The sequence below is a fragment of the Hypanus sabinus genome, unplaced genomic scaffold (genome assembly GCF_030144855.1).
Source record: "Hypanus sabinus isolate sHypSab1 unplaced genomic scaffold, sHypSab1.hap1 scaffold_505, whole genome shotgun sequence".
Taxonomy (NCBI): domain Eukaryota; kingdom Metazoa; phylum Chordata; class Chondrichthyes; order Myliobatiformes; family Dasyatidae; genus Hypanus; species Hypanus sabinus.
This window is the reverse complement of record NW_026781372.1, coordinates 10,941-38,707: the sequence shown is the minus strand read 5'-3', so window position 1 is coordinate 38,707 and position 27,767 is coordinate 10,941. Positions and strand designations below refer to the sequence as shown.

Below are 27,767 nucleotides of genomic sequence, written 5' to 3'. Positions count from 1 at the left end.
CACAAAGGTCGGTGATATTCTACATAGTGTAGAGGATTGTCGAAGATTGCAGAGAGGTATTGATAGGATGCAGAAGTAGGCTGAGAAGTGACAGATAGAGTTCAACCCGGAAATGTGTGAGATGGTACACTTTGGAAGGAAAAACTCCAAGGCATAGTACAAAGTAAATGGCAGGATACTTGGTAGTGTGGAGGAGCAAAGGGATCTGGGGGTACATGTCCAGAGATCCCTGAAAGTTGCCTCACAGGCAGATAGGGTAGTTAAGAAAGCTTATGGGGTGTGAGCTTTCATAAGTCGAGGGATAGAGTTTAAGAGTCGTAATGTAATGATGCAGCTCTATAAAACTCTGGTTAGGCCGCACTTGGAGTACTGTGTCCATTTCTTGTCGCCTCACTATAGGAAGGATGTGGAAGCATTGGAAAGGGTACAGAAGAGATTTACCAGAATGCTGCCTGGTTTAGAGAGTATGGATTATGATCAGAGATTAAGGAAGCTAGGGCTTTACTCTTTGGAGAGTAGGAGGATGAGTGGAGATGATAGAGGTGTACAAGATATTAAGAGGAATAGACACAGTGGACTGCCGGCGCCTCTTCCCCAGGGCACCAATTGCTCAATACAAGAGGACATGGCTTTAAGGTAAGGGGAGGAAAGTTCAAGGAGGATATTAGAGGAATGTATTTTACCCAGAGTGTGGTTGGTGCGTGGAATGCACTGCCTGAGTCAGTGGTGGAGGCAAATATACTAGTGGAGTTTAAGAGACAACTATGGTAAACGGAGGAATTTAAGCTGGAGGGGGGTATATGTGAGGCAGGGTTTGATGGTCATCACATTATTGTGGGCCGAAGGGCCTGTAATGTGCTGTATTATTCTATGTTCTATGATACCGAACTTCCTCAACCGTCTGAGGCGCTTTTGTGCCTTTTTCACCACACAGCTGATGTGAACAGACAGTGTGAGATTCTTGGTGATGGGGAAGCCGAGGAACTTAAAGCTGTTCACTAACTCAGCCCCAGATCGACTAATGTCAATAGGGGTTTACCCGCCTCCATTCCTTCTGTAATCCACAACCAGCTCCTTTGTTTTTGCGACATTGAGAGGAAAGTTGTTACTTTGCCACCACTGTGTCAGAGAGATGACCTCTTCCCTGTAGGCCACCTCGTTATTGCTTGAGAGGAGGCCAATCTATGCGGTGTCGTCGATAAATTTAATTAGCAGATTAGAGCTGTGGGTGGCGACACAGCCATGGGTATACAGGGAGACTAAATTCGGGAGACTGGTTGTTATGGCAACAGCTGACACTGAATTTCAAAGACATCTTGGTCAGCTTTTGAGATGGGCTGAGGAATGGCAAATGGTTTTTAACTTGGTCAAGTGAGAGATGATGCATTTTGGACAGTCAACTAGGTAGAACTGGTATAGTGAACAGGAGGACTTCGGGTGTTGTGGAACAGAGCGACCGGGGTGGCAAGAGTACAGTTCATTGAAAGTGGACGTGCAAGTATAGAGGGTGAACAAGAGGGTTTTAATAATGCTGGCCATCAGTTAGGGTATTGAGTTCTGGATTATGGGCATTATATTGTGTTTATATAATTTTTTGGTGCGGATACACAAAGTATTACGTACAGTTGTGTTTACCCTACTGTAGTACAGATATTATCAGTCTGGAGAGGGTGCAGACGAGATTGCTGAAGATGCTGCCTGGACTATAGGGTCGAGTCATAGGAAGTGGTTGGCCGAGCTGGATCTTCATTCCAGAGGAGAATGGAGGTGACATTGTAGGAGTTTAGGAAATCAAGAGGGAGTATAGATAATGTGGTTGGTCATATTATTTTTCCAAGGGTTCAGGATTCAAGCTTGCATAATGTCATTCCAGTACAGCAGAACAAAATAATTGTTACTCTGTGTTCGAAGCAGGACACAAGAGAAAAAAAAAACAACAACAAAATGACAGAGACCACAATAATACAAATAAAGTATGAATGCTTAAAACATTGATTGTATGTCCCTAAAGTGACGATAGGCACAGGGGAATCTGAAGATATGGAGACTGATATTGATTGTCTGTCCATAAAGTTACTTTAGGCAGAGAAGTGCCTAGAACTGTCAGGAAACTAGTAGTGGGTTAGTGAGTAGAGAGTGGGTTGTGAGTATAGGTGTTGATCAGGATCACTACTTGGGGGAAATGACTGTTTGGAGCCTAATTGTCCTGGCATGGATGTTACAGATCCACAATTCCTTTAAGGTAGCACCAGAGTCGTAAAGAGAGTTTTGGGCATCTTGACCTTTATAACGCAGGTTATTAGGAAGAGTGGTTGGGATATTAATGCTAAAGTTGTAACAGACACCGTGATTTCCAAATTTGCGGAATTGTGTGCAGTTCCGTTCAGCTGCTGGGAAGAAAGATATCGATAAGCGTGAAAAAGAGCATGGAAAATTACACGGACATTGCTGGTGTTTCAGAAAATAATTATAGTCATAGGTTGAACAGGTTAGAACTTGATTACCTGGAATACAGAGAAATGATGGGGTATATGCAGGGTTCCAACTTTTTTTATGCCATTTGCCCCTACAATTAAAGCAGAGGTCCATGGATCCCAGGTTGGGAACCCCCGCTTGAGATATAGAAATCTATGATGGTATAAATAGGGTGAATAAAGGTAGGACTTTTCCCCTCAGGTTGGGTAAGATCATGGATTTAGGGCAAAAAGTGTCACATTTATGGGGAATCTGAAGGGGAACTACTTCAATCAGAGGGTGGTGCGAATGCGGAACCAACTCCCAGCAGAAGTAAGAGATGGAGGCTCGATTGTAGAATTTGAGAGATGTTTGGGTGGGTATATCAATGAGGGAGGGATAGAGGGCTATGGTCTGGGTGCAGGGAGATGGAACCACACCGAACATGGCACGGACTGGATGGGCTAACAGTCCTGTGTCTGTGCTCCAAGGGCTCTGTGAATCTCAATTGAAACTTCTACACACAATCGACAGGTCGAATCCAACAATGTGATTTTATTTTGGACCAGCGTCTGCACTTCTGAGAGCTCTGTAGAGCTGAAACTACCATGAAACTTACTGAATGCACCCAGAAAGGGTAAATACAACTACTGGAATTTTAGTATCACCGTTACAAAATGGCTGAATGTTCAGTTTATCTTTGTCACAATGAAGCCGAGAACGTGTCACACTGAGTTTGTTATTTCCCCGCTCGGTTATCTTTGCGAGTCACTTCCTCCGTCACCAGGGCAACGGCTCACCAGAGCTGCAGAGAGTGTTGAACGTGTTTATCGCTCTCTGGTTACTGACTCTCAGTGGAGAGAGAGTGGCCTCAGATACGAGGATGCTTCGAGCATTTACTGTCCGGGATGGAATGAAGAAGATTGTAGGGATTGTATTTATGCAATTCTGTTCAGTGTGTCAAACATCTTGCAGTCAGTCAATCATTTCTGCATCAAAAGAACAAAATTAAATCTGCTGTACTGAGTTACCAATGCTATATTTTCAATTTTATATTTAAAACATTTTCTTCCTGTTACACGACGGGGAAAGTGGCTGCTAATTGACCTGGGCTACACCACACTCAATAAAATAATGAACAACTGTGTTCAATGTAACTGTGGGAACAAGCTAAAATGTATCAGCACCTTCTTTGTGGTCCAAGGCCCATGTTTTACAGCTAATCCCCGTCTAGAAAGAGGATCATCAGGCTCCAGTTCTGTCACGGGTTGGTGTGGGAGTGTAAGTTTTATGAACTGGGATTAGCTGAGACACTGCCGCATATTACCAGCAGCAAAGAGCCCTGGGAGAGTTGGTGCTTCAGATACAATCTTGGGATGTGGTTTCCAGGAATATGGGACTGGCAGTGTTTGGGCTTCGGTCCACGTTGGTGCTTTTACAGATGCGGCTGGATGTTACTTCTTCCGTAATTAAGCAGACGTCTCAGGTGGCTGGATATTAGTAGCGTGAATCTCTCAGAGTGAGATGCGGGAACACCCAGTGTGAGATGTGGAAAAGATGTGCGGGCTGTGACCTTCTGAGGTTGGATCCTGGAATACCACACATGTCTTGAACCAGATAAAATGAATCAGGGAATCAAGTTGTCAGGGTTTATGAGATGTTGAGTGAGTATTTCTGTTCTGTGCCCAGATGTTTAGTTCTGAAGTCTCTTTGGAAGCAAAGCAGAGAATGAGTTCCCATTCCATCCCTCACAGGAAGAGGCTGTGATTAAATAGGCTGTTTTGTGTTTGCACCAGTAGAAATAGACCGGGGTTTTGGAAATCAATTCACAATTGGAAATTTCCCCTCACTCTCACCTGTCTATCGGCCAGTGGGAGTCAAACAGAAACTCAGGATGCTGAAGATAGAACAGAACATGACAGGAACAGGCCCTTCGGCCACAATGGTGTGCCAAACCAGCTGAAAAGTAAATCACCCCCCCCCCATATCTAGGGTTGGTTGGGGGGTGGGGGTTGAAGTTACGGCGCGGATGAATATTTTCCAACTGAATAACAACAAGCCTGCATGAAGTGGGAATGGAGAGGGTGTCTGGATTAGACGGAGAGTCTGGGATCTGAGAGTGCAGCCTCAGAATAAAGAAGCGTCACTTTAAAACTGAGATGAGAGACATTACTTCAGCCAAAGGTTGTTTGATCTGTGGAATTTGTCACCACGAACAGTGGTGGAGGCTATCGTTGGGTATATTCATGTTCTGGATTTCTAAATTGGTTGAGAATTATAGCAGGAAGCAGGAATACGGTGTTGGAAAATAATCCTTCATGATTGATTATGGAGAAGACTAGAATGACTTTATCACATAATTCTCCTGTTATATATTATGACTTGTATCTTATACTATGACTGAATGATGACTTCCTTGTATTCCATCACAAGCAAGAGAAAATCTTCAGCTGCTGGAAATCCAAGCAACACCCACAAAATACTGGAGGAACTAGGCAGCTGGAAGAGAGGAGCATTGACATCCAGATGTTGCCTGGCCTGATGAGTTCCTCCAGCATTTTGTCTGTGTTCCTTTGTATCCCATATCAGGCTTTGTAAAGTTTGAGGAACAGTTACAGATTTCTTCACTCGGATCATGACATATGCGCTCAAAATTTAAATGTCAGGTTAACGCTTTGTTCTCGTTTGTTTTAGTAACATACTTCATTACTTCTTTTATTGAAGTTAGATCTCCGGTGAGAGGGTTATTGGAAGAAATGCCCACAACTGGAAGCGAACCAGAACTGAAAACGAGGCAACAGCAACAAGTGAACCAGCCCGAGGACGGAGATCATCAATTCGACAGAACTCTTCTGACTCAGAGTTTCCATTGAAAGTCAGGAGAAAGTTTGGTGTGTCTCATTTACTCAAACACTACTCCTTTAGAAATTACATTTCTGTACCAAGGAAAAGAGGAAATAGCTGGAGTGATGCGGAATAAATGTAGAAGTGCCAGTTGCAATCATTCCAGATCTACTGATGCGCTGTCAGCATCAGCTCTGTGAAGCCATGCATATTCCTCACATTATTTGCTCATTTCAAACTCTTTATCTGGTCTGATGTTTCCTTGCTTGTCTGTGTTAGGTCCCAATCATCTCAAAATGCGTTGAAAATTTTCTCCCTTTAGAAGACACCGCAGCGCTTCCGGCTCCAGTGAATGCAGAAATGTGGAGTTACCATGAACTACAGGAACATGTCATTGACTCCTCTGTCTATTGCAATGATATACTTGCCCTCGAGTATATCGTCGTGCAAGCCTCTGCTAGGAGCAAACCATCTTGAAGCCAAATGTCCCAGCACCACATTTCATTCAGTCTGAACTAGCAAATGCCAACGAATAATTTAAATTTACATACCCTGTCGTCATCGTGTTTTTCTACCAATAAATTGTCAGAACCTATGAATCTGTGATTAAGCAGAAATAGGTTTTGCAATGTTCCCATTTGATCCTGTACCAAAGCCATGGGTTATACCTGTACTTGAGATGAACGAATGTCCTTGCAGCCAAGACTACTGGAGCTGCCGGAGTCAGTTTAAACTCAGTATGGGAAGCAGCGTGTTGGGTCAGATGATGGAGGAGTTGATATAAAGGTAGATGCAATGTTCAGAGAAACTGTGGAAAGATTGGCTATGGAGAGGGCATCGTGTAGTGAAAAGCAGCAACAGTTTCCCCTCCCCCTCCCCACTCACCCTCTTACCCTCCTATTCTTTTGCCAATATTGATCGCGGGAGTTAGGAACTCTTTCTGCTCACTGCCCAGAGAAATTAAAGCCTTTTATTCCATTCAAAGCTCTGTTTGTTTATGAAGAGTGGGTTTGAAGTGTTAACGAAATGAACATGGGAGAATGCGTAACGAAAGTTTAAATCAGATCAGCAGCAGGTTCGGTAGGCCGAGTGGTCCACTTATGTACTTGGTGTGTTGATTAGAAAAGTTCTGACAGTTTAATTAGTGTAAGCCAATATAAGTTCAAGTGAAAAGAAACCATACATTGATTAAGTATATACATCGAGATTTGTGTGTTAATGTTGTATCCCAGCAGGTTGCAGATCGACCATGACACAATTGGTGAGCTGGTCCGCATTGTACGGGACCGAGGGACGCGCTCCCCGTTCCCTGTTACTGACTCTACAGTCTCCCCATCTACCGCACACCAGCTCACCGCCCCGCCCACTGCCCACGCGCGCCCTCTCGCGGAAATTCGTCACCCTCGGGCTGACGATGAGAAGATTTAAGCATGCTGCGCGTGACCGGTATCTCTCGTGAAGTGACGTGACATTTATTTGTCTCTCATTGGTGAAACCAAATACCAATTTAGCATACCAACCAGTAGGGATATGGGCTTCGTCATTTAGGCGTTTCCTTAGCAAGGAGTTGGCGGAGCTGTCAGGGCGATGGACTGAAGTGGGAGTTCAGGGGATTTATCTCCTCAGAATGAGCTCGGATGGAGAAGGCTTCAGCATATTTTTAGTGGACACCGATAAAGTGTTGCCTGCAAGTGCGGAGTCGGGTGATTTTAACAGCAAGTCACGATCTTACTATCTGACACGTTGGGCTGGAGGGACCCGGTGGCTGCTTTTTGTTTGAGGTGTCTGGGTTTAAACGGCGGAGTAAACAGACACACCTCGGGCCAGCAGGCTGCCCCAGTGGGTGTTGTGTGGTCAGATGCTTGGAGTATGGCTGCTCCCTGTCTGCATTAGGGACAAAATGCAACACTTACAAGTCTGTTATTGACTGAAAACATCTATATTCATTCTTTTTTTTTGTTTATGATACAATCATTGTCCAATTTATGTTCAAGTTTAGTAGACATTCAAAACATACATGAAAACACATGAACACAGCCAAATACAACAGCATTACTGCACACAAAGCCTCTTTACTGGAGACTGCCTCTCTAAGATACCCCAAGGGTATAGGCATTTCCTGAATATTATTATCTATCCATCGTAGCCTCTGCCATCCTCTCCTTTTGCCTTCTGTTTTACCGAACATGAGAGTCTTCTCCAAGGAATCCTGTCCCCTCATGATGTGGTCAAAATAATTGAGCTTTTCAAGCTTCCCAGTGAGCAGTCTGGCGTATTTCTCCAAGTATTGACTTGTTGGATCTTCTTGCTGTCCAACGAACTCTTTCCCCCAACATCCAAGTTCAGAGGCGTTGATTATTTTGTATTCAGCCTTACTAATACTCCAGCTGTTACAGCCTTACATCACAACTGGAAATACTATATACTTGACTCTACGGTCCTTCGCAGACAATGTTATGTCTCTGCACTTCAGTATTTTATCTAAATTTGCCATTGCTACCCTCCCCAGAAGTAAGCGCCGTTTAATACGCTGCATTTACCATCATTTTCAATCTTTCTTTATTGATTAAAAAATTTATATGAATAGATACGAATCAGAGGTGAAGTTATATCAAATACATAATAGAATAAACGTACAAACAAAGAAAATGATATACACTGTCTAAATCATGTGTAATATAATATTAGGCTATTATATATAAACAGAGAACCACAACTCCTCTTGACAATTCATACAAAAAAAGACTGGATATGTTCTATTTATAGGAGAGAAATAAAACACTAAACAAACTAAAAACTAAAACAAAAAAAAGGGGGGAACTGGGCAGTCCACTTGAGGACAAGATTACAAAAAAAGAAGAAAGCGTCCTTCTAGTCAAATCTGAAACTTCACGGAGGGAGAAAGAAAGAAAAAAACTAAAAAAAAAATAAAAAAGATAAGAAATTAGATCTTCTGAAAATATTGAATGAAAGGTGGCCAGGTTTGTTCAAATTTGAAAGATGTATCGAACGTCCGACTTCTAATTTTCTCCAGGTTTAAACAAAACATAATGGAGGAGAGCCAGAAAAAAGCAGTAGGTGGATTAGGATCCTTCCAATGCAACAAAATAGCTATTACCGTTACCATCTATAGAAATCTTTGAACCAGGGACGAAAAAATCCGTCTCTGCTTCCACTTCCTTTCCATTTATTACCACAAAGTTATTAGGACTGGCTGGTCTTCTTAATATTGAGCAAGAAGCCAGCTTTCAACTTTCTTCTTTCACTTTCATTAGAAGCTTCTTCAGATCCTCCTCACTTTCAGCCATTAGAATCGTATCACCTGCATATCTGAGGTTGTTAATATTCTGTCTGGAAATTTTCACTGCAACATTTTGAGTCGCCTGGACCAGCATTCCTCATATGTTCAGCATATAGATTAAATAAGCTGGGTGGCAGTATGCAGACTGGTCATACTCCTTTCCAAATCTTGAACCAGTTTGTTGTTCTGTGTCTGGCAACTGTTGCTTCTTGATCTTTGTACAAATTTCTCATAAGGCAGAACAGATGTCCAGGTATTCCCATTTCTTTAAGTATTTGCCATAGTATATTATGGACCGCACTGCTGAAGGATTTAGAGTAGTCAATAAAACATAGATAAATACTTTTCTGAAATTCTCGCGATTTCTCCATTATCCAGCGTAGGTTAGCAATTTGGTCTCTGGTACCTCTGCCTCTTCTAAAAGCAGCTTCTATCTGGCAGTTCGTGTTCCATATATTGCTCGGGTCTTGCTTGCATAATCTTTAGCATTACTTTTCTAGCACGTGAATACTTGACATTTCCATTCTTGGGTTTTGGGATAAAAACGGATCTTAATCCAACCTAAAAGTCATTGTTGTTTATATTTTCCCAGATCTGCTGGAAAATTGCATGCAACACTTTTACAGCATCACCTTTTAGAAATTTCAACAATTTTACTGAAATCCTGTCACATCCTGCAGCCTTATTATTGGCAATGTTTTCTATCACCCATTCGACTTCGCTTTCCAGAATGTCTGGCTCTAGATCGATGAGGGAGTCATTGCTAATGTCTTCGCTGTTGGATCTTTTTGCAATTCTTCTGTGTGTTCCTGCCAACTCCCTTTGATGCCCTTTGCTTCTGTAAGGTCCTTCCCTTCTTTGTCTTTTCCTATGCTCATTTTACATGAAATGTTCCTATGATATCTCAATTCTTCTGCAACAGATCTCTTCTTTTTTCCAATTCTGTTGGCTTCTTCATCTTCAATGCATCGCTCCTTTAAGTAAGTTTCCTTATATTTCCTTGCTATCTTCTTGAAATTTGTGTTCAGTTGAAGGTCTTTGTACCAATCTCCTTTTACTGTCTGGAATGTAGGAGAGTGAGCAGTGACCTTACAAAAATGTTTTAAATTTGAAGGACAGAGGAACTGAATCTTACGTTTTTATTTGTGTAATTCAGGTCATTGCCAGCAGGTGAGGCTTTCTTCCACCCGGACGTCAGACAAGCAAACGACAATCAACCAAAGTCAGTCAGAGTTAGAATGGACACAGGTATGTTCACTGGGCTCTTTCTCATTAAATCTGTCATCATGGTACACGTGTAGTCAAATCATCAATAATTCAGAGGGATAAACTTGGCCGACAAAGGGGCAGAGAGAAAGTACCATCAAACGGAGTCATTGTTCCAACTGGTAAGGAGTCCATGAGCATTGGAACAATTCACCAGGTCCAGCGCAGGGACCTAACGAGGGGAATGATCGAATCGCTCCGCTCACCACACAGATCTTCACCTGAGTGAAAGGAGAAGGAGCCCCTGAATAAGGTGGGAGTGGGTAACACTCAGATAGGAATACAACAGCGGGCAATGTAACAGTCAAAGGAACAGATAGAATTTCCGTCAGCATTTGGTACGCCCTGATGTGGGAAATGCCTCCGACAGCCAGTGAGAGAAACAGAAGTTGTTTTCTGTTTGGAAGGGCAATGGTGAATTCTCCCCCAGATTAACGGGTTGTTGCACAATGGAGGTGAGGGGAGTCCCCTGTGTTTGTTTTCTGTGGCCGAGTTAAAGAACGTTATATTGAGGGAGGATGGGCTGGGTGCAGGAGACAGTGAACAAGAGAAATTGTACACAGGGAATCTGGGGCGGGGGGTGGGGGAGGCTACTGAAGCAATGAAATGTCCTTGGCGAATAGGATGAAAGTAAAACAAAATAATAAGTGGAGAGGGCATTGTACAAAATGCTGGAGGAACTCAGCAGGTCAGGAAGCACCTATAGTGAAAAAAATAACCTTCAACGTTTCGTGCTGAGGATCTGTAAGTTGATTTCAAAGTCGTCTTGCGTACATAAAATGGAGTCAGCACTAGAGGAGCATTGTTCTGGCTGAAGGTCTGTGACCAGTAGTGTTCGCAAGGATCACTGTTTCGCCATGCGTCGTGTGTGTGAATCAAATAGGTTAATCATATGATATACTAGGTGGACTTATTCGTTGATTTACAGAGTTGGAGGAGTTGAATAAATTTGGGACTGTTGTCAAAGTGTTCGGCATCCAGTTAGAAATAGGAACAGAGAGTCACCAAGTACAGATAATTCAGGCAAATGTGAGAAGTTGCATTTTGAGAGGTCAAATTCGCGAGCAATGTGCACAGTGAATGTTGGGACTGATAATAAGATTGATGTACTGTCGGGTCTTGTGATGGGTGTGCACAGCTCCCTTAAGGTGGCAACACAATTGGTAGTGTGCTAACGATGAGTTGAGGTATTTGTTAAAGTTAGACTGTAACTGGATACGCGTTGGTTAAGAGACAATTTCAGTATTGTGCGCAAATCGAGAATGATGTGGAGGGTCTGTAGAGGGTGCAGACGAGTTTCATCACAAAAGCCTGAGGTAACAGGTCTGTTTAGATGGTAAAGTTTAAAGGGGATTTACGATGCAGGTTTTCCACAGAGAGTGATCGGTGTCTGGAATGAGCTGCCGAGGGAGGGACTGGAAACAGATATTCAGCAGCGTCTGAGAGGCATTTGAACTCATGAGTAGGCCGGGAACGGGGGACATTGACCGTGTTCCTGAAAATGGGATTGGTTTAAAATGGCATCGTGTCCGCATACGCATGGTACACTCTACTACCTTATGTTCTCTGACTGACTACAGATCTGAACTCCGCCATCTCCGCCTTCCTGTCAAATTGTGAGGATCACCAACTGTTTCGGTTGACGAGATTCTACATGGAGCGACTGGAGCAGGCGATTGAGGAGGGTGTGGAGGGAGTCAGCTTCATGTTAATGGGCGAGGATCACTTCACCGGGCAGGAGTATCACGTAAGTGGAAGGGACATACACTGAGTGTATATTCTACTGAATCTATCACAAACCGACAGAACCGGTGTAACAACACCTCTGGGCTGTAAAAATCCTGTAATGCTTGAGGTCAACATCAAGAAAAGAGTTTTCATCTGCGAAAAACCCTGAACTTTTATTAACCAACACAATCCTCTCTCCAGTTTTCTGATCACATTCATTTATAGACAGATTAGGATACAGGCAATGATTGACTGGTGAATTTAGTGATGTGACACTTGACGGACATTGCAAGTGGACAGATAACCACTCTACACCACTCAGTCTGACATCACATTATGTTCCCAATGTTCGACCTTAATGGCCACTGACCAGTCTGCGTTCTCCTGATGACCCACGGGTTTCCCACAAATCAAATATATAGTCTTATTTCTCAGCTCATTCTCAGTCTACCTTCAACCCCATTGTCAGTTCAACACTGACTGTCATCTCTCATTTGAAATGCTGACCCTTTTTTTGATCAATATCCCAACATGCCTCATGTTTCTGTTACCTTGTGACTTCCAATTTGAGTTTGTAATTACCACAGCATATATTGTTAACATGGGAAGTGCAACATTAGTGCCACTGAAAATATTCCAAACATCTACAGCTAACATAGAATTACAAAGAAACAGCTTTCCAAATGGTCCTCGTGCTACTGGAGTGCGTTCACCCATTACCACCCAGAATGAATATTAGTTAAGAGCCAGACACCACACTGAACACGGCATTCCACGTGAGGCAGCTGACAATTTCAGACCAAACTTCTTACTCAACATTATCAGCGGTCGGCTTTGGTCTGTCACACATGCACAATAGTCCTGAGTTTGCTGGCTGCTCCTCACTGCCAGTTTCCAGCTGTTGGCTGGCACTGGACCCCTCGTGGAGCCTGGCAGTGAAGGGTGAAGCTGCTGCGGTTCACCAGGGATTACCCTGGCAAAACTCAACAGTGGCCCGGCCATAGTTTCACATAGTCATCAAACCTTACAGTACAGCAACAGGCTATTCTGCCCACCTAGTCCACACCAACGTATTATCTGCTTAGTCCCATTGATCTGAACTCGGACTGGAGACGTCCAAAACTCCCCCATTGAATGAACTTATCCAAACTGATCTTAAATAATCAACTCGAATGTACATCGACTAATTAAGATGGCAGCACGCTCCGCGCTCTTCAGCAACCTCTGAGTGAACAGGTTCCCCTTCACTTTGCCCTTCACCTGTCATCATTACCCTATGATCTCTAATTCCAGTCTCACTCAACCTCAGTAATAAATGCATTTTCGCAATAACTCTCTGTATACCTTTTATAAACTTGTATATCTCTTTCACATCTCTCATGGTCCTCCGACACTCTATGGAATAATGTCCTAGCCTATTCACACTTCCTCTATATCTCAGATCCTCAACTCCTGGTAACAATCTGTATTTTATTCTGCATTTGTTCAATCTTATTGATATCCTTTCAGGAGGTAGATATACACATTGCTTCAATTTAGCCTCTGAAACATCAACTTCGACATAATATCCCAACTTCTGTATTCAATATTTTGATTTATGAAGCCCCAAGTCCAAAAAGCTTTACAACGCCATCTACCTTCGATAACACTTTCAAGAAATTTTGGATCTGTAGCACTTTGCAGGATCTCATCACACTTCCTACTCTTGTCATTGGTACCAACATCGACCAAGACCTATTCATCCTGCCCTTAAGAAAGTTTCGGAGTCGATACGAGGTATCACTGACCTTGGCAAGACACCATCCAAAAATCCTGTTCTCGTAAATAGAATCTCCAGTCTATTCTCCTGATCATTTTATTCCCCGTCAGTGCATCTCAGCACTTCTCATCCCTTCTGAGTCACAAAGCCAAACTCAGAGCCAGAGGCATAATCACCGTGGCTTTCCTCTGCGAGGCCATACCCCGAAACAGAAAGCCGTATCCCTGTTACAAAGAGTTTCCTGTAGTGGCTGCCTGTTCCCTTCCCCCTCCTGACAGTCACCCAGTTCCCTGTGTTCCGGGCCTTGTGTACAGCTCCCTCCCTGTATAGCCTGAGTCAATCTCTCAGCCTCCGGAATGATCCTGAGTTCACCCAGCTCCAGCTCCGATTCCTCAGCACAGTCTGTATTGAGCTGCAGCTGGATGAAATTCCTGAAGGTGTAGTTATCGGGGACACTGAACGTCTCCCTGTCTTGCCGCATCCTGTAGGAAGAGCATCCCACTATCCTGCCTGGCTTTCCCACTGTTCTAACCGTGAAAAAGAGAAGGGAAGTATTACCCAAGATCAACCCAAGCCTCCGCCTCTCCTCAATGAACCCTCTCTGACACAAAGCATCAATAACCTACTCTATCTCTGGCTCACTCACACTATGACTGCTTTGCTTAAACCTTGCCAAGTGGATAAGTACCCCGCAATCTGTGGCGTTCAGAAAGTCATCATTGGCCATGCTAACTTCTTTTAATTTCTTTTTCCTGCTGCGAACAATTGCTGTCAGTGATTTGCGACGAGCAGAATGTGCTGGGTCTGTCCATGTTCAGGGTAGATTTGAACCCATCCCTCCGTTCCTCAATATATTTCCCATTGTTCATTACAGAGCGTGACTGAGCTCGCGGAGAAGGGAAACCGAGCGGGCGCTTCCAAACTCCTCCTGGATCTGGTGATGGAGAAGGGCTCCGGGGCCCGGAAGGTGATGTGGGAATCCTTTGTGAAACTGCACCACCATTTACCGAAGCTGAGCAGAATATTGAATGAAATACGGGAGCGAGGTACGGTGTACAATACACTGTGTGTTACAGATGTAAATGCTGATGAGTTTACAGTATTACACAGAACAGACTTCATGCAGGTAAATCTGTTTGAACAGGTGACGGCCAGTTCGCCTACATGGACACTGAGCGGGATTTCTCTGAAGTGCCCAAACATCTGAAAGGTAAGTGATGGAACGGAAATCTGAAAGTCTGTATTTCACACTGAGAGTCTGAATACGTCTCTGTAGAGGCCTGTTTAGAGACTGTCAGTCTGGGAGACAGGTTTTTGTTGTTATTTCACACTGAGAGCCTGAATACGTCTCTTTAGAGGCCTGTTTAGAGACTGTCAGTCTGGGAGACAGGTTTTTGTTGTTATTTCACACTGAGAGTCTGAATACGTCTCTTTAGAGGCCTGTTTAGAGACGGTCAGAGTCTGGGAGACAGGTTTTTGTTGTTATTTCACTCTGAGAGTCTGAATACGTATCTTTAGAGGCCTGTTTAGAGACTGTCAGAGTCTGGGAGACAGTTTTTGTTGTTATTTCACACTGAGAGTCTGAATACATCTCTTTAGAGGCCTGTTTAGAGACTGTCAGAGTCTGGGAGACAGGTTTTTCTTGTTATTTCACACTGAGAGTCTGAATACGTGTCTGTAGAGGCCTGTTTAGAGACTGTCAGAGTCTGGGAGACAGGTTTTGTTGTTATTTCACACTGAGAGTCTGAATACGTGTCTTTAGAGGCCTGTTTAGAGACTGTCAGAGTCTGGGAGACAGGTTTTTGTTGTTATTTCACTCTGAGAGTCTGAATACATCTCTTTAGAGGCCTGTTTAGAGACTGTCAGAGTCTGGGAGACAGGTTTTGTTGCTGTGGCTGGAGGACACGAAGCAATTTGCATTTGTCACAACACCTTTTCTGTGGGGCCGAGTATCTGGAGATTTGACAAAACTGAAGCCAAACCATTCCAATTGGAACATCCAACTCCAGCAAGGGAAATCTCGCACATCTGATCCAAAGTGGAGCCGAGATTTGTTGTTATTCCTCCATACGAACATGACATGGGAGCAGAATTCGGCCATTCAGCCATTCAGTCTGCTCCGCCATTCCATCATGGCTGATCCCCGATTCCACGCAACACCATACACCTGCCTTCTCGCCATATCCTTTGATGCCCTGACCGATCAGGAACTTCTGCCTTCATTACATCCATGGACTCGGCCTCCACTGCAGTCTGAGGCAGAGCCTTACAGACAGTCATTATTCTCTGGCTCAAAGAGTCCTCCTTACCTGTTGTAAAGGATCGCCCCTCAATTTTGAGGCCCTGGCCCCTAGTTCTGGATGCACCTGCCACAGGAAACATCCTTTCCACATCCACCCTATCTGGTCCTTTCAACATTCTGCAGGTTTAAAAGAGATTCCCTTGCATTCCTTAAAATTCCAGTGAGTACAGGCCCAAAGTTGCCAAAACACACCTCATATGTTAACTCCTTCATTCCCGGAATCATCCTCCTGAATCTCCTCGGGACTCTCTCTAATGACCACACATCTTTTCAGAGGTACTGAAAAGCTGTTGACAACACACCTGCAGTGCAGCCTGACTATACAGTCTTGTAAAGGCTCAGCATTTATATTCGATTCCCTTTTTTGCCACCTTTACCACAGACTCGACCTTTAAACTAATCTTCTGTGAGTTTTGCTCGAGGCTCCGATGTCCCTTTGAAGTCGCTCTGCACCTCTGATTCTTGGAACTTCTTCCTATTTAGTTAATAGTCCGCTCCTTTCACCAAAATGCATTATCATACATTTCCAACAATGAATTCCATCTGCCACCTTTTAGCCCATTTTTCCAATATGTCTCAGTCCTGTTGCAATCGCACTACCGACCCCTCCACCTATCTCTCTATCATCCGCAAACTTTGCCACAAATACATACATTCAATTATATAAATCATTGATAAACAATCTGAAAGTCAGCGGTCCCAATACTAATCCCTGCGGAACACCACCGGACACTGGCAGCCAACCAGAAAAGGCCCCTTTTATTCCCACTCGCTGCCTGCTGCCTGTCAGCAATTCCACTGCACATACCAGTATCTCTCCTGTGACGCCATAGATTTTTATCTGGTTAAGCAGACTCCTGTGCGGCAGCTTATCAAATGCCTTCTGAAAATCCAAGTAAATGGCATCCACTGACTGCTTTGTCCACCCTGCTTCTTACTTCCAGGATGAATTCCAACAGAAACCATGCTAACTTATATTGTCATTAGTCTCCAAGTACCTCGAAACCTCAAACTTAATAAGAGACTCCAACTCTTTCCCAGTCGCTGAGGTTTGGCTAACTGGCCGATAATTTTCCTTCTTTTGCCTTCCTCCCTTCGTAAAGACCAGAGTGACAGTTGCAATCTTCCAGTCCTCCGGGACCATGCCAGAATAAAGTGATTCTTCAAAGATCATGACCAATCCATCCGTCATCTCTTCAGCAACCTCTCTCAGATCTCTGGGATGCAGTCCATCTGGCCCAGGTGACTTTGCACCTGAAGAGCTTTCAGTATGCCGAGATGCTTTTCTTTTGTGATAGCAATGGCACTCACTCCTACTGCCTGTCACTCGCAGACTGCTAGCGTCTGGAACAGTGAAGAAATATGCAGAGTGCACATTCTCCAGTGTTCCAGCATGGACTCTCACCTCCCTTTTAATCTTTATGTAACTGAAAGAAAGTGTTTATTATCCTGCTTTATATTATTGGCTTTGCTGTCCTCATATTTCATCTTTTCCCTGCTTATAGTTTTTTTAGATGACTATTGTTATCTTGTACGCCCTTTCCTCGGCTTTTATGCAATCCTTAACTTCCATTGTCACCCATGGTTGCCTGCACGTGTCACTTTAGAACTTCTTCCTCCGTGGGCCGTATCCATCCTGCAACTTGAGACCTATTCCAAAAAGCTTCAGCCATCTCCGCTAGTATCCTTCTCCAATCTACCTGGGAAAGCTTCTCTCTCGTGCCTCTGTAATTCGCTTTATTCCATTGCGATACTGATACTGTAAGTTATGCTTCTCCCTCTCAAATGGTATTATGAATTCACTCATATTATGATCACTATCTCTTAATGGTTCTTTTACATTAAGCTCCCTCATAAGATCAGGGTTATTACACAACACCCAATCAAAGACAGCCTTTCACTGAGTTGTCTCAAGCACAAGCTGCTCTGAAACGCAATCGCGTGGGAATTCAATATATTCCCTCTCTTGCAATCTGATTCCTGACGTTCGTTTGACTTTCTTATTCCCCGTGCACATTGAAGTCCTTCATTACAACTGCGTCATTGGCTTTAACACACGCCTTTTCCAACTCCCTTTGCAATCTCAACCCCACACATTCGCTATTTTCAGGCCAATATAGGGTCCCTATAAAGCTTTTTTTTAACTCTTACAGTTTCCTATCTCCACCCACAAAGCTTCAACATTCTCTAACCCTATGTCACCTCTTTCTACAGATGTGATTCCACCTTGAACCAGCACAGCCACATCACCAACGCCTATGCCTTCCTGCCAGTCCTCTCGATAAGACGTAAATCTTTAAACGTTAAGCTCCCAGCTATGGTCTTCTTTCAGCCATGACTCAGTGATGCCCACGACATCATAATGACCAATCTCTAATTGCGCCAAAAGTTCGTCCACCTTATTCTGAATGTTCCGTGCATTTAAACACAAGGCGTTCAGTCCTGCATCTGCGCCTTTTTGAATGCTGTCTATGCAGTACAATTTAACAGTTTGCTCTCTCTGTATTTGAAAACATTCATTGGCTTGTCCACCCTAACATTCATCTTAAACCCATCATCTACTTGTGAAACTGCTGGTTCATCCACAGTTCTATTGTCCTAGTTCCGGTCCCCCGGCCATTTTAGGGTAAAACACTCCCAACAGCTCCAGTAAATCTGCCCATAAGAGTATTGGTCCTCATCGGATTCACGTGCAACCCGTGCCTTTTGTACAGGTCCTACCTACCCCGGAAGTGGTCTCAATTATCCAGAAACCTGAATTCCTACCCTCTGCTCCAAATGCTCCGCCACACATTTCTCTGCCACCTCATTCTATTCCTATTGCCACTGTCGGGTGGCACAGGCAGCAATCCTGAGATCATTACTTTTGAGGTCCTGTTCCTCAGCTTTTTTCCTAACCCCCTGTGTTCTGTTTTCCAGACCTCCTCCCTTTTCTCTTCCTATGTCGTTGTTACCAATGTTTGTCACGACTTTGGGCTGCTCAACCTCCCTTCTCAGGGTATTGGAACGCGTCCAGAAACATTTCGGACAATGGCACCTGAGAGGCAAAGTCCCAGCGGTGTCCACAGAATCGCCTGCCTGTCCTCCTGACTTCAGAGTTCCCTATTACCACTGCCATCCTCTTCAGCTTCCAGCTCTTCTGCACATCATCGGGGAATTGCCTGGGTTCATGTACCAGCTCCTCGGAGAATAAGAGACTGTAGACCAGTGCGGGGTGCGTCACATCGTGACTGGCTCAGCCTGGAAAAGGAAACAGAAATTATGTTCCTTTTCTGAGGCGCAGTACAGACAGCTTAATCCTAAAGGAGTGTCAAGAACATGGGGTCCATTGTGAGAGAAGTAAAAGTCAGTAGAGCAAGTAAATGCCCCCCTCACCCCACTGTTACCCTCTGTAGGGTTGCACAGTTCAGCAGAAGCTGAGCAGTGAAAGCAGTGAAACCACCCTCTCCACACAACACTCTCCTCTCCAGAATCACGTGTGCACTTGGTGCTCGCTGGAACACCGGGGAATCTGCAAACTACCAACAGAGGGGAGAGTGGAGCCTTTAACAGCGGATCAGAGTCAGATCAGAACTGTTTCTGGGCCGTCGTTCATTTTCAGACACTCTAATCTCTGATCACCCGATTTCACCTGAACAGTGTCTTTAACGAGTATATGTTGTGAGCTCCATGTTCATCAGATCAGGCATTGACAACCTATTTCTGTCCGTCATAAGATGTTCAACAGAAACACAAGGAGACTCTGCGGACAGAGACTGAAAAACTGAGAGTGAACACGATCCTGATGAGGGAGAAGGTGAAGGTTTTCCAGCTGGTTGATCGATACGCTGAGCTCACGGTCATTTCTACTGTTCGAGATCGGAGACTGGTGGAACATGAGCTGCTGGCAAGAGGCAGAGACCACGAGGAGTGGAGAGAAAAAGATCTCCGTGGTAAGCTGGAAAAAATCCGTACTGATCAGTTATTCAAGAAGAGCTTTGTTCAAAAATTGCAAAGATATTTCTTTGGAAACAAATCAGGGATGTCCGCAGCAGTAGCCGGAGTCCCAGGGATCGGGAAAACAACAATGGTACAAAAGATTGTTTACGACTGGGCCACGGGGAAGATATACCAACAATTCCAGTTTGTCTTCAGTTTCAAATTCCGGGATTTAAACACCATTAACTGCAGAATAAACCTGAAGGAACTGATTCTGCATCATTATCCCTACTTTGGGAATATCCTGGGAGAGATCTGGAAACAGACAGAGGGACTGCTGTTCATATTCGACGGATTGGATGAATTCAAGGACAAAATCAACTTTGTTGATGGTCGGAGAGACACAGAATCACAGTGCACAGATCCTGAATTCAAGTGCAAGGTGTCTGACATTGTGTATAGTTTAATCCAGGGCAAGCTGCTCCCAGGGTGTTCAGTGCTGGTGACCACCCGCCCCACTGCGTTACATTTATTGGAAAAGGCGGATATCAGTGTCTGGGCTGAAATCCTGGGATTTGTTGGTGAGGAACGGAAGGAATATTTCATCAGGTATTTTGAAGATCAGACGGAGGCAGAAGCAGTTTTCAAACACGTGAAGGAGAACGAGATCCTGTACACCATGAGCTACAACCCCTCCTACTGCTGGATCCTTGCTCTGGTACTGGGCCCCTTCTTCACACAAAGAGTCAGGGACCCGCAGCGAGTTCCCAAGACCATCACCCAACTGTACTCCTACTATATTTACAACATCCTGAAAAACCATGGCCGTGAGATTGAGAACCCCCGTGATGTGTTACTCAGAGTTGGTCAGATGGCCTTCAGAGGAGTGTCGGAGAAGAAGATTGTGTTTACAGGTGGAGATTTGATCAACTACAATCTGCAGCCTTCCCAGTTTCTGTCCGGGTTCCTGATGGAGCTTTTGGAAAGAGAGGATTCTGCCCAGAGCGTGGTGTACACATTCCCACACCTCACCATCCAAGAGTTTGTAGCTGCAGTCGCACAATTCCTGATCCCAGATGGCAGAGATATCATGAAACTCCTCACTGAAGCCCACTGCGTGAGGGATGGGCGATTTGAGGTATTTCTCCGTTTTGTTGCTGGTCTCTCCTCCCCAATGACAGCTCGGGGTCTGGTGGAGTTTCTGGGTCCATTTCCTCATGAAACAACCTGCCGGGTGATTGACTGGGTGAAGGAGGAGGTTAAACGCCGAAGTGGAAACACAAGGAGTGAAGCTGGTAAAAGGAGCCTCCTGAACACATTGCACTATCTGTTTGAGTCTCAGAATCGTGGACTGGCTCAGGCCGCACTGGGATCTGTGGAAAGGATTTCACTCAGTGGAATGACACTGACCCCGATTGACTGCGCGGTCCTGTCTCATGTCATCGGACTCTGTGATACAATAAAACAGCTCGACCTGGAGAACTGCCACATTCAGTATGAGGGAATACAGCGGCTGGGACCCGGGTTGCATAAGTGCCAGGAGTTGAGGTAACTTGATTTATCTCTCACTCTGATCTGTGAAACTGTTCCATTGTGTTGTTTCAATGTAAAGGAATTTTGGTAAATTTGTAGTAAATCAGATTGTGAAGAATTGTGACAAATGCCCAGGGGATCAGTCAGTAATTCCCCAAGGACGGGAGGGTTCTGTGGTTCCTTGTGAAGGGATGTTGGAGACTTCATCAGATCAGTGAACAACTACCATTGGTTGAATGGTAGTAAATCACAGGAATGGCCGTGTTTCTCGCTGCCTGTGGCACGTCCATTGACAATGTTCCTTCTCACTGTTACTGACACCCAGACCGACACTGACTGTAGCAGGTGGGTCAGAGATGCACAACCCCTTCCCGGTGAGGGACAAGAGACCGTCAGCAGACTGTCCCAGTGAGAAGGAAAGAAATACCATTGTGAGATTGTCCTCCCACTGCCCTTCCCCGTGTGTGACTTTGCTCACTTCCAGATACACAAAGAGCGAGGGCGCATCTCCTCTGGGCCTCTGTTCAGACCCAACACACACGTACAAAAAATGTCTGCGTCCTCTCGTCTTGTAGGATTATCGTTTACCCTTGGAATCCTCCTGTGGGACTTCTCATCCCAATCTCCCTTCCATTCTTTGGAATCTCGCCCCCATCCCCATTCCTCCCGTGGACTCTCTATTACTCTTTCCTCATCCTCCTGTGGGATGTCTTGTCCACACACCCCACCACCCTTCCTGTGAGATCTCTCTTCCCTATCCCCCTTCCTTTTGTGGGATCTCTCCTCCCCATCCCTCTTCCTCCTGTGGGATCTCTCTTCCCCATCCCCCTTGCTCCTGTGAGATCGCTCTTCCCCATCCCCCTTCCTTCTATGGATTTCTCTTCCCTATCCCTTCCTGCTGTTGGAATTCTCTTCCCCATACCCTTTCCTCCTGTGGGATCTCTCCCCCCCATCGAATTCTTCCTGTCGGATCTCTCTTTGGCATGCCCCATTGTCCTGTGGAATTTCTCTTCCCCGACCCCCTTCCTCCTGTGAGATTTCTCTTCCCAATCCCACATCCTCCTGTGGGAACTCTGTTCCACATCCCTCTTCCTCCTGGCCGATCTCTTAACCCCTTCCCCCTTCATCCTGTTTATTTTCTGTCTATATCCCCCTTCCTCCTGTGGGATCTCTCTTCCCCATGCCTCATCCTCCCGTGGGATCTCTCTTCCACACTCCCATGCCGGCTGTGGGATCTCCCTTCCCCATCCCCCGACCTCCTGTGGGATCTCTTCCCCATCCCCATTCCCCTTTTGCTTGTGGGAACTCTCCTCCCCATAGAATCATAAAATCATAGAACACTACAGCACAGAAAACAAGCCATTCGGTCCTTCTAGTCTGTACCGAAACCTTATTCCGCTAGTTCCATTGACCTGCTCCCAGTCCATAACCCTCCAGTCCTCTCCCATCCATGTATCTATCCAATTTATTCTTAAAGCTTAAGAGTGAGTCCGTATTTTCCACATCAGATGGCAGCTCGTTCCACACTCTCACCACCCTCTGAGTGAATTTCCTCCTAATGCTCCCCCTAAACCTTTCCCCTTTCACGCTGAAGCCATGTCTTCTCATATTTATCTCTCCTAATCTATGTGGAAAGAGCCTATTCGCATTTACCCTGTCTATACCCTCATAATATTGTAAACCTCTATCAAATCTCCCCTCATTCTTCTGCACTCCAAGGAATAAAGTCGTAACCTGTTCAATCTTTCCCTGTAACTCAACTCCTGAAGACCTGGCAACATCCTAGTAAATCTTCTCTGCACTTTTTCAAACTTACCGATATCCTTCCTATAGTTAGGTGATCAGAACTGCACACAATACTCCAAATTTTGCCTCACCAATGTCTTATACAACCTCACCATAATATTCCAACTCCTATACTCAGTACTTTGATTTATGAATGACAGGATGCCAAAAGCCTTCTTTACAACCCTGTCTACCTGTGATGCCACTTTCAGGGACTTATGTATCTGAACCCCCGGATCCCTCTGTTCCTCCGCACTCTTCAGTGCCCTACCATTTATCGTGTATGTCGTACCTTGATTTGTCCTTCCAAAATGGAACACCTCACACTTGTCTGCATTAAATTCCATCTGCCATTTTCTGGCCCATTCTTCCAGTTGGTTCAGATCCCTCTGCAAGCTTTGAAAGCCTTCCTCGCTGTCCACAATGCCTACATCTTAGTGTCATCCGCAAACCTGTTGATACAATTTATCTCATTATCATCTAGATAATTGATACAGACAACAAACAACAATGGTCCCAGCACAGATCCCTGAGACACACCACTAGTCACAGGCCTCCAGTCTGAGAAGCAATCATCCACTACCACTCTCTGTCTTCTCCCACACAGTCAATTCAAATCCAGTTTACAACCTCTCCATGGATACCTTGTGTCTGGACCTTTAGAACTAACCTTTTATGTGGAACTTTGTCAACGGCCTTACAAAAGTCAATGTAGACATCATCCACAGCCTTTCCTTCATATGTATTCTTGGTAACATCCTCGAAAAACACTACAGGATTCATTAAACATGGTCTACCACACACAAAGCCATGCTGACTATCTTTTATCAGCCCTTGGCTGTCCAAATCCTTGTATATCCGATCTCTCAGAACACCTTCCAATAATTTACCTACTACTGATGTCAGGCTCACTGGCCTGTAATGACCTGGTGTACTTTTGGAGCCTTTTTCAAACAACAGAACAACATGAGCTACCCTCCAATCCTCCGGCACCACACCCCTGGCTGAGGACATTTTAAATATTTCTGCCAGGGCCCCTGCAATTTCTACACAAGTCTCTCTCAAGGTCCGAGGGAATATCACGTCAGGCCCGGGGGATTAATCTACCTTTATTCACTGTAAGGCAGCAAGCAGCTCCTCCTCTTTAAACTCTATATGTTCCATGACACTACTGTTTGTTTCCCTTAATTCCATATCCGCTATGCCAGTTTCCTGAGTAAACACTGACGCAAAAAAACTGTTTAAGATCTCCCCCATCTCGTGAGGCTCCACACAGAGACGACCACTCTGAACTTCTAGGGGACCAATTTTGTCCTTTACTATCCTTTTACTCTTAATATACTTGTAGAAACCCTTCGGGTTTACCTTCACATTATCCGCCAAAGCAACCTCATGTCTTCTTTTTGCCTTCCTGATTTCCTTCTTTAGTATTTGCTTACATTTTCTATACTCTTCAAGTACCTCATTTGTTCCTTGTTTCCTATAGCTGCTAAACACCTACTTAAGTAGATCGCCAATATCCCTTGAAAACCAAGGTTCCCTCTGCCTGTTAACTTTGCCTTTAATCCTGGCAGGAACATGCAAACTCTGCACTCTCAAAATTTCACCCTTGAAGGCGTTCCACTTACTGAACACATCCTTGCCAGAAAACAACTTATCCCAATCCACTCTTCCCGGATCTTCTCTCATTTCCACAAAATTGGCCCTTCTCCAATTCAGAACCTTAACTGGCGGACCAGTCCTATCCTCATCCATCATTATCTTGAAACTAATGACATTATGGTCACTGGACCCAAAATGTTCACCGACACATACTTCTGTCACCTGACCTGTCTGGTTACTTAATAGGAGATCAGGTACTGCACCCTCTCTCGTTGATACCTCAATGTATTGATTTAGAAAACTTTCCTGACACATTTGACAAACTCCACGCCATCTAACCCTTTCCCAGAATGGGAGTCCCCGTCAATATGTGGGAAGTTAAAATCCCCTACGATTATGACTTTCTGTTTCTTACATTGGTGTGCTACCTCTCTACAGATTTGCTCCTCGAATTCTCTCTGACTACTGGGCGGTCTATAATACAACCCTATTAGTGTGGTCACATCTTCCCCGTTCCTCAGCTCCACCCATATGGCCTCTGTAGATGAACCCTCCGGGCTGTCCCGTCTACGCACAGCTGTGATATTCCCCTGACTGGTAATGCCACTCCGCCCCCTTTCATCCCTCCCCTCTATCACATCTGAAACAATGGAAACCCGGAACATGAAGCTGCCAGTCCTGACCCTCCTGCAAACCAAGTCTTACTAATAGCAATAATGTCGATATCATCGTGCCAATCCACGATCTAAACTCATCTGCCTTACCTGCAATACTCCTTGCATTGAAATAGATGCACCTGAGAACATTTCTATCACATACAAACCATTGATATCTGTCTATAGAAGCAGTCCTCGCATGACCCTTATCCTCCACCACCTCACTATCTGCTCTAACACTCTGGTTCCCCTCCCCCTGCAACCTTGTTTAAAACTCCCGGAGCAGAACTTGCTAACCTACCGGCCAGGATGTTAGTCCTCCAGTTCTCCTCCAGTTCAGGTGCAAACTGTCCAATTCGAACTGGTCCCACCTCCCCTGGAAGAAAGCCCAATTGTCCAGAAACGTGAACCCCTCCCTCATGCATCATCCCCTCAGCCATGTATTTAGCTGCATTATCTTCCTATTTCTAGCCTCACTAGCACGTGGCACAGGTAGCAATCCTCCTGTGAGATCTCGCTTTCCCATCCCCCTTTCATCCTCTGGGCTCTCTGTTCCCACTCCCCCATCCTTCCAACTGTTGGATCTCTCCTCAGCATCCCCTTTCCTCCAATGGGATCTCTCCTACTCATCCCCCAACCTCCTGTTTGATCTCACTTCCCCACCCACTTCCTCCTGTCTCATCTCTCTTCCCCATGCCCCATCATCCTATGTGATCTCTCTTCCCCATTCCCCTTCCTTCTGTGGGATTTCTCTCCCCCATCCACTTTCACCCTGTGGGATCTCTCATCCCCATCCCCCTTCCTCTGGTGGTATCTCTCTCTCCCATCCCCCTTCCTCCTGTGGGATCTCTTCCCCATTACCCTTCCTCCTGTGGGATCTCTCTCTCCCATCCCGCTTCTTCCTTTAGGATCTCTCTTCCCTATCCCCCTTCCTCCTGTGGGATCTCTCTTCCCCATCTCCCTTCCTCCTGTGAGATCTCTCTTCCCTATCCCCCTTCCTTTTGTGGGATCTCTCCTCCCGATCCCTCTTCCTCCTGTGGGATCTCTCTTCCCCATCCCCCTTGCTCCTGTGAGATCGCTCTTCCCCAACCCCCTTCCTCCTGTGGGATCTCTCTTCCCCATCCCCCTTCCTCCTGTGGGATCTCTTCCCCAACCCCCTTCCTCCTGTGGGATCTCGCTTCCCCATCCCCCTTCCTCCTTTGGGATCTCTTCCCCCCCGTCCCCCTTCCTCCTGTGGGATCTCTCTTCCCCATCCCCCTTCCTCCTCTGGGATCTCTTCCCCAACCCCCTACCTCCTGTGGGATCTCTCTTCCCCATTCCTTTAGCTTGGGTGGGTCTATTTCGCTGTGTCCCATTGACATTTCTGCATTTCGGTCAGAAACACTTTTCTCTCCATTGGGGAATGGGACAGTATATGTGGGCTTTAGAGGGTCACACCGACAGACGAAATTACCGACATTCGGTAAATACACTGGAGCTGGGCAGTGAGGGACAGTGACAGTGATGGGAACTCCGATCAGTGATTCACTGGACAGTTTAATGTTTCCTGAAATATCCGAGTGACAGAAATTCCCCCAGACCCACAGTTTGAATCAGTTTGTTTATCAATCTGTCTGTTTGTGTTTAGACTTGGGCATAATGACCTGGGAGATTCAGGAGTGAAACTGGTGTCTGCGGCTCTGAGGAACCCGGAGTGTAAAATACAGACACTGTGGTAAGTACCAGACTGTGGGAGATTGTGTTTACAGTCACTGGGTGTCCGACACTGAGAATGAATGTGATCAGTAGACACACAGAAAACATACAGGACAATGCAGGCCCTTCGGCCCACAAAGCCGTGCTGAACATTTTTCTACCTTAGAATTATCTCGGTTTTACCCATAGTGCTCTATATTTCTAAGCTCCATGTAGCCATCCTGGAGTTTAAAGTTTTCGCCTCCAGCAGCCCATTGTTAAAACTATGCCCTCTCGTGCTAGCCATTTCAACCCTGGGGAGAAGACTCTGACTATCTACATGATCAATGCCTCTCATTATCTTGTACACCTCTATCAAATCACCTCTCATACTCCGTCACTCCAAGAGAAAAGGCTGAGTTCACTCAACCTGTTCTCATAAGGCATGCTCCCCAATCCAGGCAACATCCTTGTAAATCTCCTCTGCACCCTGTCTATGGTTTCCACATTTCACATCCTCCTCCTCGGAGATTGCTACCCATTCCTCTTCTACCTGTGGGATCTTTCTTCCACATCCCCCTTCCTCCTGTGGGATCTCTCCTCCCCGTCCCCCCTCCTCCTGTGGGGTCACTCCTCCCAGTCCCCCTTCCTCCTGTGCGGTCCCTCCTGCCCGTCCCCCTTCCTCCTGTGGGGTCTCTCTTGCCCGTCCCCCTTCCTCCTGTGGGATCTCTCCTCCCCATCCCCCATCCACCTGTGGGATCTCCCCTCCCCGTCCCCCTTCCTCCTGTGGGATCTCTCCTACCCGTCCCCCTTCCTCCTGTGGGGTCCCTCCTGCCCGTCCCCCTTCTTCCTGTGGGGTCTCTCTTGCCAATACCCCTTCCTCCTGGGGGGGTCTCTCCTCCCCGTCCCCCTTCCTCCTTTGGGGTCTCTCCTCCCCGTCCCCCT

The 27,767-nt window shown here is 45.5% G+C and overlaps 1 protein-coding gene across 2 annotated transcripts in view; it reads left to right on the top strand.

Annotated features, from left to right (window-relative positions):
- LOC132389227 (NACHT, LRR and PYD domains-containing protein 3-like) overlaps positions 1 to 26,877 on the top strand; it is a 35,380-nt gene extending 8,503 nt beyond the window's left edge. The window contains exons 1-7 of one of the 2 annotated variants that reach the window (XM_059961698.1): positions 5,300 to 5,345; positions 9,756 to 9,847; positions 11,446 to 11,612; positions 14,227 to 14,398; positions 14,497 to 14,562; positions 19,371 to 21,120; positions 26,776 to 26,877. In XM_059961698.1, coding sequence (XP_059817681.1) covers positions 9,838 to 9,847; positions 11,446 to 11,612; positions 14,227 to 14,398; positions 14,497 to 14,562; positions 19,371 to 21,120; positions 26,776 to 26,866 — 2,256 coding nt within the window. In that variant the 5' untranslated portion in view covers positions 5,300 to 5,345; positions 9,756 to 9,837 and the 3' untranslated portion in view covers positions 26,867 to 26,877. Of the gene's footprint in view, positions 1 to 5,299; positions 5,346 to 9,755; positions 9,848 to 11,445; positions 11,613 to 14,226; positions 14,399 to 14,496; positions 14,563 to 19,370; positions 21,121 to 26,775 lie in introns of those variants that run through there. The other variant, XM_059961699.1, reaches the window with a different exon arrangement.
- Positions 26,878 to 27,767: the final 890 nt, after the last annotated feature.